Source organism: Acartia tonsa, chromosome 6, assembly GCF_053477335.1.
Source record: "Acartia tonsa isolate MP-2025a chromosome 6, ASM5347733v1, whole genome shotgun sequence".
In the NCBI taxonomy this organism is placed as follows: Eukaryota; Metazoa; Arthropoda; class Copepoda; order Calanoida; family Acartiidae; genus Acartia; species Acartia tonsa.
The window spans coordinates 24,875,236-24,885,978 of record NC_137265.1 but is presented as its reverse complement, the minus strand read 5'-3'; the positions used below and the strand labels follow the sequence as shown (position 1 = coordinate 24,885,978).

Genomic DNA, 10,743 nt, shown 5'->3' with positions numbered 1-10,743 from the left:
ATAGTGATCCCCCTGACAATTAGGTACAAATGTGCTTTAGTATCACCTCTACAATTAATAATCCGTTGTTCTAATCTTTGATCAGTCTAGCAATAAAGATATAAGTATAGATGTATAACCCAGACAACTACCTGATTCCAGTGATGGGGACCATTCACCATTTCTCTCTGCTAGCAAATTACTTTCTGCTCTTTTTAAGCGACTTGGCTGTGTTAATCATTAAGACGCTATTGGCTGATATTTAAAGTCTAGCTTCGCTATTTTGGATGCGCATATTCTCCAATTTAAATAATTGTAAATAATTGACTAAATTATTATTTATTATGCTTTTTTTTATGAATAGAACGTTAACGTGTAATGAATTAAAATAACACGTTTTGGGTTGTTAATATAATATATTTGGTACTTAAATTTAGCGTTGTTAAGCTTGTCATTAAAAAAATTTGTTGGGAAATCGAAATAGTATGATTATTATATATTAAAGTTTTATTTCGATTAGTAAAATTGGTAACAGCTAAATAATGGAATGGAAGTATATATGTCCTGCTTATAGTTTATATGTCTTTTCCCCCCAGAAATTTACCCCAGTCCTTCGGTCCCTCGGGGCCAGCAAAACTTAATCTTACAATTTCAATTTAAGCAGAAGCTGTCTTTTATACGATGCGATGAATAAATATTGTGTCGAATTTAGGACCTACAGAGGGATCTTGGACAAAGTAGCTTCGGACAAAGTAGTTTCTGGGCATTTTCTTAAGAAAAATAACCTCCTAATGAAAGTAGTCTCCACTGTTAATAAAGGTCATGGCCGCAGCGCTTGGCCACCTAACCTATCTTAGCCTCAGAACATTTATTCAAGAAAAATATCCTCAACTGTTAAGACATAGGTGGTTTAGAATTTCTTGGATTTTTTACAAAAAGTTGTTGATATATTTTTACAATTTTTAGGTTAGGTTAAAGGCTAGGGGGCTGAGCGTTCGCGGCTAGGCAGGCCAGGGGGCTAAGCACTGCAGCCATGAACTTTATTAACAGTATAGGCTACTTTCCTTAAGATGCTTCTTTGTCCGGAAGCTACTTTGTCCGAGGCTATTTTGTCCGAAGCTACTTTGTCCAAGATCCCTACAAAGGGCTCAATAGACTTCTAGGATTAAAAGTGACGTTTTGACAGTCACTAGTCTGAAGTTGTTGAAAAGCTATGCTCCCAAAATATATGTCTAAGTGAAGGGTCAGGTATCGAGTATCCACTCAATATTAAACGGATAAAAAACCTTTTTATTCTCCGTCAATAACCCTCCCCCCATGTTTGTTTACGCTGCGGTTTCAGAGCAATTATAACAAGAGAGAGAGAGAGTGTGTTTTAAAGAGTAAGTGAGTGACTTAGAGAGAGAGAGAGAGAAGCAGGAAAGGCGGAGAGGGATAGAGCAACAGGAAGGAGGTGTGAATAAAAAGGCTATTCCTAAATTAGTCGCAAATATATTGGGTACCCACTACCCAAACCACCAAATAAAGTGAGCCTAAACAAATTTTAAATGTTAGAAAATTCTGTTAAAAAAAATCAAAAATGCATTAAAACTCGCCAATTTTATTATATTTATCAAGAACAGTTACGTCCATATGAAAAAAGTATATAAAGTTCAATTAAGCAACTCCTTGATACAATTTCTCGTATGCTTGTAAGAAAGAACGGCTAAAATTAGTTGTACAAGCTTTTTATGACTAATGAGCATCTACTCTAAAACTCTTATAATGTCTTTCTGTCTGTCCACAACGCTATGATATTATATGATGGACGAACAAACATATGCTAGATGTAGACAGGGAGGGTGGGGACATTGGGCTGATTATTACACTAGTCATCAAAGTCTCATTATGTTTTTTTTCTTATTCATTGACATAACAACCTTGGGGACTTTTATTGAATTTTGATTGTTCATCCAAACGTTTGAACCATTAAGAAGGGATAATTTTATGTATCATCATTGGGGATGTACATCAATTTTACTAGCCATTGTCTTATCCCTGTAGATCCCCAAGTTGTAGAGAACTTACGCTTTTTAATTCTAACGTAAAATAATCATAATTTCTACTTCCCTTTATTATGATTAAAAGTTTGTTTAGTATTTCTAAAATAAACAAATGGAAAATTTTTATCTTAGAGGTAATTTTAGCAGTTTTTTTTCAATTTTGATTTCTTGAAAAGCAGACAATTATGTCCATGGAAAGCATGACAAAAACAAATTTCTATTATTTTTATATAACTGACATTAAATTCAAATCATTTGATTAGAACTGGTTCTGAGCCATACTGAAAAATCATGTGTAGCATCGTATTACATTTAATTTTCAAGAATATTAAAATAAAGATAATAAAATTAAGGCGCAACTCATGCAAATGGCTGTCTGATGGGTGTTACTTAACCTAATACCCAGGGTGTTTGGATGGAAAAGGAGAGATTTGGCTCCTTGTTGTTATCATGTGTTATTGGACCTGACGTTATAGTGTCATGTTTAATTAATTATTTAAAAAACTTAATTTATTAGATTTTTCACATATGGGGGGAGGGGGGGGGGGGGGGGGTTGGCAATAAATCTAATCCGGTCCCCTAAGTTTTGTCTTTGTATTTGAAACTTTTAAGACTTTGGTAATATCTTTTTTACATATTAGGTTTTACAAACAGTTTCTTAATTCTCATAATAAACAGAAAGGGTGATTTTGTTTTTCGTCATATGAAGATTACATTGTCTAAACCCATAACTTAGACCCTTGACTATTGAATGCGAGCTTGCGTTTATGAAACACTATGCGGATGTGATAATATACGGATGTGAATGAACATCCAAGAATTCACTTCTTTGCTAATTACTTTTTTTTATTTACTAAGTATATTTGCGATAACTTTTATTTAATGAAATCTTCCAATTTTTAACATGTACAAAACGGCCTGCTTAATTGCTTCAAGATCCATGTTAGATCTATATAGGAAATAAATGTCTATAAACGAGCTCAAATTTTCCAAGGAATATTTGTTTAAAACTCATAGTGCTCCAATAATCCATAATAAACTCTCATTGCCCAGAACGATAAGACCCATTATTTTACTTTATACAAAATAAATTCCTTTTTTTAATTTCATGTTGCTATTTACCTTATATTGATGTATTTAATTTCTAATAATAAAAAAGAAAATTTTAACTTATAATATAATAAATTTAAGAAAACTCTGTTTTAAAAGAATTCGATTGTGGCGACATTTTGTGTGTTCAAATATTAAACTAAAATTGTAATCATCATTATTAACCCTTTGGTGATGGTAATGTAAAGAAAAAAATATAATTTAAAAAAATCTTTTTAAAATCATTTAAATTATTAAATATTTACTTTCTTTTAGATAGTAATGCCGGGTGAGGAAAATAGATTTATTGAGAAATAGATATGCATATAGAAAACTAGCCAATAGGGAGATAATTATATCGAGCCAACTCTAGTATATAAATATTATCATGTTTTATGACTTTTCGCCCATATCATCTAGGGGAGGAAGGGCTGTAAAACCATCCCAACACTGTATTTTAAGAACAAAATAGCCGAAACCATTCCAGAGCCTACTTTAGAAAACAAAGTAATATTTTAGTTTGACAAAAGGCCTTATTTAATGTGTGACCTTAGTTTTTATATCTGTCTATTTAAATATTGATTATTTAATACCTGGATTAAAACTGTAAACTGTTATTGTGTTCACAATATGTATCTCACAGTTGAACCAGGAGACGTTATGTTGACCTAAAATTTTTTTTTTTTTTTGATTTTTGTTAGCAGCTTATAGAGTGCCTATAATGACGTCCTACAATACAAATGACCAATGATAGGCCAGTATACTTTTAATTGACCAATGGTAAAATGTTGTATACTGGCCTATCATTGGTCATTTGTATTGTAAATCATTAGTGTTATTTATCCAGAATGGGTGAAGATCTTTTCCTCCAAGGATAATTTAATTTTAAAAAGTTATTGACATATCGCCAACTGACAACCAACTATTTGTTTGTATAACTTGTATGACGCAGTGTGTTTCAGCCTTGAACCCGACACCTCTAGAAACTTTTAAAACTTGATTGTTGATATAATAACAACAGAAAATTTTAACAGGGTATACACAATATACATATATATCTAATTTTGTATGAGTTTTACTTGAAGACAAGAGATAATAATGTTTATTCGTTTTGGCAAAAAAATTTATTAAATCATTTTTTTTGTAAACGTTAAAATTATAAAATTAATACTGTGTCATTTAAACCTATCAAATATTAAAAAGGAATAGTTATTTATCGCACGTGTTAGAAAAATCTGTCCCTGTCTATTAAAATAAAAAAAATATAAGATTAAAACCATTCTTGTTAGCCCCGTAAGTCCAAAGGCCCAGGCTAAGAAAACTGGTATTGATTTTATGAATTTTATTTTTTCTGTAATACGATGCTATACATCATGATTTTTCAGTATTAATAAGAACCGGTTTTAATTGAGCGGATATTAATCGGTTTTGAAGCCATACTGGAAAAAAAATACAACAGACTAAGAAGATAGGGATGAGTCAATCTATCTTAAAGCCATTTTAAACAAGGATAACAACATTCAAAAACTGAAGCATGGGAGACAAACAAACATTAACAATATACACTGACAGTATTAACGTATTTAATGGTCAACATTATTTAAAAGTTTAAGACTTGATTATAGAGAAGCTTTGCTTATAATATTATACCTAATAGTTTTGGGAATTTATTTTACAAAATAAAGTTCATGATGATTATATCACATATTTCATAAATAAAACAATATGTTTAAAATGAACATTCGACGTTTTGGTAATAACTATAGAGCTGCTACTCTTTCCAAATTATACCTTTTACAGGAATAACCATGGCAAGTTTTAAATCAATAGAACAATCCTAACATGCCCAAATTAATTATAAGAGCTCTTCGTTACATATACGGATAGATGTAAGGACCGACATTTATTAAAAAAAGCTTCGCTTTTGAAAAAAATAGGAACCGGTTCTCATCCATACGAAAAAAAACTATGTCTAGCATCGAATTATATCCAGCTTTCTACGAATATAAAATGTCCAATCATAAGATTAAACATGCTATATCCGCGGAAAGCTGTTTATAATACGATGTGAGAAATAACTATTATTTTTTTGTTAGTTTGCAAATATATTAGCTTGTGTATAAAAACGTTAAGATAGTGTTTAAATATTTTTAAAATTAGTTTACTGTAATCAGTATTATAAAGTTATTTACACACTAAAGTGATATCATAATGTTTTTTTTCTTCAATAAATTAAGCCAAAAAAAAAACATTTTTTTAGTTTTTATCTCCAAAAAAGCTTTCTTCTAGTACTGTGGCCGTTTTAAGCTAACCGTTATTTTTATTTATAAATTGAAAGATACAAAAATTAGTAAAAGTAGAAAAAAATGTTAATTATGAAATTGATAATTTGAATTATGTATAAAAATTTACATCTATTTTTAGATTTTAGGTAAACAATAAATATTATTGTGTTATAAGCTAAATGATAATAACATCCTTAAAATATTATTATAAGGTACTCCTATTCAATTTTGCTTGTTTGGTTCATTAAGTTGAGTGTCCAAACGGTACAATTACTAATTGTAACTTACAGAAGGGGTAATTTTGTTTATCATCATAGTGTGCATCAATTTATTGGCCATTGTATTATCCCTTTAGATTTCTGTGGTTGACCCCTCCTTTTGGTTCGGCTCAATAAAAATCCAGCTGGCTGTGGTTCAATGTTTAGTTTAAGTCACCATATGCCGCTTGAAAATTAAGCAGTGGCGGCAAATTCGGCTGCAGCTGCGGACACCAGATACATAAATACAAGATGACAACATCCATAAAACAAACTATCAAGCACTGCACTTGTAGAGTGTCCTATGCGGAACATTAATTTAAAAGTATAAACAAAATAGTATGTATATAAACTTGTTGCAAAATTGCGTAAATACAGGATCTTGTTTAAGACTTTTTACATTTATAGGACTTGATAAATATTATACCTTGTTGTACTTGAAATCATTGTTCCAAAAATAAGACATATTTAGAATAATTAATTATACAAAAAATGTAGTAAAAAATAAAAATCAGCATGTCTTAAATAAACATACCTACGGACTTTCTTGTAACGATTATATTGGCTAAGCTTTCTAAATATTGCCAACCTGTTATATAAATCATCACCCTAAGATTAAAATCATGCCTTAATTGCAAAAAGAGCTAACCGTTAGTACGTACGTACGGATATGCAGACCCTTAGTTTGCTTTTAAGAATCAAATAGTCTAAACAATAAAATACTGAGAAACTAAAAGATTTGGAGATGTAAATAGTATATCTAATCGGAAGGTTTTAAAAATAACCATAATTTAGATATTTTCAGATTCCTTAAATGCCAAAATTATGCCAATTTTCTTAATATTAGTTCTCGCAGGTATTGTTTTTAAATAATTAATACGTTTATCTATCTAATATTTCATATGTTAATATGCAGGGCTCGGCAGCTATGCGTCAGGCGTCTGTAAACATTAGGGAAATCAACCTTTTACAATTTTGAAAATCTGATGGAAGTCCTAACCTGATCAAAATATGGCAATCTCTATTTAAAAAAAAAATTGTAGAAACGCAGCTCCCGAGCCACGTTAATATGTCTATCTATTCATGTGACAAAGTAAAATGATTTGAATGTCAGAAAATTTATGGGGCTATTCTATTTTTTTCACCGAAAACCCCCCAAAAAGCAGCTGATTTTTAACCCCATTAGCCATTAAAAACTTTATTTTTTTTTGCTAAAATCTTTTTTATCTTAAATTAGAGATAGAAAAGAAATTACTTATATGGCGCATTCATATGACAGTATACCAAAAACAAGGAAGAAACATGCTGAAAATAAACGTACAGACTTTTTGATTATAGAGTTGCTACACCCATCGATAATTATAACTCAAAAAATTCGTCATTATTTCAGCCTGTCTGTAAGAAATGGCACGAAAACGTATTTTCTTGTATGCTTAGATCCAGTTTGATATTTTCCAACCATGTTGATTTTTGTTGTTGTTTGCTAATTAATGTTGTCATCCTTTTTTTTTACTGATTGTTAAGGTTTTCTTTTATTTTTAGTTGTTTCTGGAGACACCCTAGAGAATATTCCATTATTCCAAACTAATAACTCTTATATAATATGGCCACACAACAGACTTAATTCTACAGAAGCTTTAAAACAGGTAAATTTAGAGTAGCACGATTCCTTATTAGCTAACGTCTGTTAGAGCCTAAGTCTTGTTTGTATGTCATGAGTGATTCATAATATAGCAACACAACTTAGTATTGGGTTGATAAATGAGCATATTTTTGCAGTTTCCTCAAGAGCCATGTTTAGCAAATAACCCCCCCCCCCCACCACCATTTATTTCGTAATTAATTGGAAAAAGGGGAGGGGGTATTTTTCCGTTTTTGTGTTTATTACTTAGGTAGAGTTATATTAGGTACTGGGTTTTGCAACCGCAGTGATTAGGCATAGGTATAGCAAGCCCCCACTTCTATTACTCCCAATATATTTTAAAAATTGGGGGAGTGCGAGTATCAGTGCTTAATAAACATTTTTAAGGAATGCATCCAAATTTTACATAAAGCTCAGATTACCAGGATATGCCATGCCTACTGTTTTTGGGCCCCTATCGTAAGCTATAAACTTGCATTGCTTTTCTAAACCTTATTGATCTTAAACGAGTTTTAAATTTAAAAATCATGGTTTACCCTTTTTTATTCGGTTCAATCTGGTAAAAGATTAAAATTTTTATTTTGTCTAAGATTATTTTTTTAAGAATAAGAAACAATAAGTTTAAGAGTCCTCTGATTAGAATAATAGACTTAATAATAAATATAATTTGTTTTTTATAAAACTGTAATATAAACAAAAGAGCAAAGATTTTTTAAAATACGCAAAAAATATTTATATAACAAGAGGTTTTTTTAAAAATCGTCTCATAAGATATCCTTAATCATTGAACCCCGGTAGTAAGAATAAGCCTTAAATAAGTCCTTGGTGATTTATGCTATTTCTTACTACCCTCTCCTCCTTAGATGCCAGGGATCTAAGTTCATAGGCTTTAGACCATGTCTTTTCCTGTAATTACCCCCTTTAAGTTTTACGGGTAAGGATACCAGAATACCTTGCTGAGTCATCCAGCCACAAACGTAAATATTTTACAACTTTAACAAAACATTAAAATTATATAAACTGAATTATCCCATAATAGTAAAAATAATATAAAAAAGTGTACTTGCTAATTTTGGGTACTAGTTATGAAACTGCAAGTAGCATATTTCAATTTTGTAAATTTTTGTTCTTTGAGCGTAAAATATTTTATGTCAGCCGTTTGAAGTAAAAAAGTAAGTATAAAAAATTGTCATAGTCTAGCCCGGCCGTCCAGCTCTATCAGATGCTAAATCAAATTCAAAAAAAAAATATTTTAAAGCCTAAAAATATCGAAAGAGAAGAAAAAACATTTCCATGTTTACAATAACGCTTTTGCGTACCCATCAATGTAATGTAAATTTATGTAGTGTTAAAAAATTTGAAAGATTGGGCATTTTCTAAATAAATTTATTTTAGTAATTTCATTATTACTATAGAACAGTTTCTCAACAATTAGGACCATTACGTTGTTTTTGTATGACCGTCTATCTACACAAATCAGGTGGATTATTTAATATGGGGTTTTACTTGACCAAAAATATTTTAGGGGGTTAAGTACCCCCCCCCCCCCTCCCGGCCTCCTCTCCGTGTATAATTTAGCCCTGTGGCAAACAAAAAAAGTGGTTATGTTTGTAGAAAATCTGGTTACTTTGTTTTATACTTTATTTTATTCATACAAAATACCTTACATCCCTAGAATTTAGAAATTCTGAGATAAATAGAAAGATAGTTAGATAAACAGTTGAATAAATGCAATGTAAACAAGGATTACAACATTCATAGCGAAGCGAAGCTCTTTCAAATCAGACAATAGGACAAACTAACATAAAAAAAAGTTTAGAGTGACTGTTCTTCTAAATTACAAAAAAAAAAAATTTTGTAGTTCATGTCTAAGACATTTAGCATCTTTGTCTAATGAATGATCAACTTGAAAATAAATTGCTTGGATATTTTTATCATGCAATCTTCAAATAAAAGTAGTAGGATGTATGTTACATTGTATGAGTTTCTGTGAGTCTTATCTATTTCAAATTAGATTAGACCATGTTGAAATTAACACTTATATAAATTTGATTTTTAAGTACCGATTCCTATCTATAATACAAAGTAGAACGATGTCTGTCTGTTTGTTTGTGTGTTTGTTTGTCTGTTTGTTTGTAGCGAAGGATCTCGCTAACCGCTGAACCGATCGGGTTCTCCTTTACAGGGTAGCTTCTCGTAGTTCCCGGGAAGGTTTATAACTATTTTCTTGGTGGGTGGGAAAACCCCAACCACCCAAAAATGAAAAATACCTCCCCCCCCCAAAAAAAAAAAAATTTCTTTTTAAAACTAAAAATAAAATAGTAGGTCGACTAACCCCCCCCCCCAAAAAAAAAAACAATAATAATTCCCCCCCCCCCCAAATTTTTTATTTTATTTTCTTTTTTATTTTAAATCTAAAATACGAAAATTGGTTTGATCAAACCTCTTGGGGCAAAGCCCCTAGAGGCTAGGGGCGAAGCCGTAGTAGGACATAAAGCAGAAGGCATGATAATTGCATCTTTATACTTACGTTTTAAAGACACTTTAAAAAGGTAATTACGTAATTAATAACGCCTTTTCTAGTCAAAAAGCCAGTTTTTTGGAACTCTGCTTTTTTAAAGTGTTGGCATCCTTGATTCATCTTTTTGTTTATTTTGTTTGTAAATTGATAAGAAAAGGAAGATGTTTAATGTTTGTGTTTCTTATCTCTGTAGGTATTTCTTTTTGAGTAGTGATGCTACTTTATAATTCTAAACGTTAGTATGTCCCTCTGTCAGTAACGTATTGGGGTTTCCTTAGCTACTATTATATTTTTGAAGATATAATTGACAGAGCATCTATTCTAATAATGCACCTTGTGTCCATCTCTTTTGTTGTTATGGAGTTGGAGATTCAGGTTAGGTTAGGTTAAGAAAAGGTTAGAGAAATCTTGCATGTATGGTAACCCATAGGGTCAAAGCCCTCCCCCGCAGTGCAGTGGCTTGAAGTATTCATTTCGGAATAGTCCCTTTCGTAACATCGCCCCATAAGGGGCGATTCATCGTATTTTTAAAATGGCTTTTTATAGGTTACTTTAGGTTAGGTGATTGCCCCACAGGGTTAGGTAATTGGCCCCGCAGGGTTAGAGCCCCCTGCAGGCGCTAGTAATAGGAGTAAAGCTACTGCTGTGAAAAATACGAATAATCGCCAAATAAGGTGCGATGTTACGAAAGGGACTATACCCTTTATTTCTTAAAAAATTTGAGATATTGGGAAGGTTATAAAGTCAAGAAAACGGTTTGAATGATGCCCTTTGGAGATAGATTAAAAATCCTGTAAAAAAGTTTATTTTGACTTTTCTTTAAATTTGTAATTTACGTAAAAACCAGTCATGGACCTTGTCATTCTTGTTTTATTATAGATATATAGAAAGCTTAAATATCTATTAATTAAGATATTACCAAATTTGT

General features: G+C 31.2%; 1 protein-coding gene across 2 annotated transcripts in view; it reads left to right on the top strand.

The window, feature by feature from the left end:
- The first annotated feature begins 5,355 nt into the window (after positions 1–5,355).
- LOC145322204 (atrial natriuretic peptide receptor 2-like) overlaps positions 5,356–10,743 on the top strand; it is a 76,538-nt gene continuing 71,150 nt past the window's right edge. For both annotated transcript variants that reach the window (XM_080164050.1, XM_080164048.1), the window contains exons 1-2: positions 5,356–6,508; positions 7,195–7,298. In XM_080164050.1, the coding sequence (XP_080020176.1) occupies positions 6,478–6,508; positions 7,195–7,298 (135 nt within the window). In that variant the 5' untranslated portion in view covers positions 5,356–6,477. The remainder of the gene's footprint in view (positions 6,509–7,194; positions 7,299–10,743) is intronic.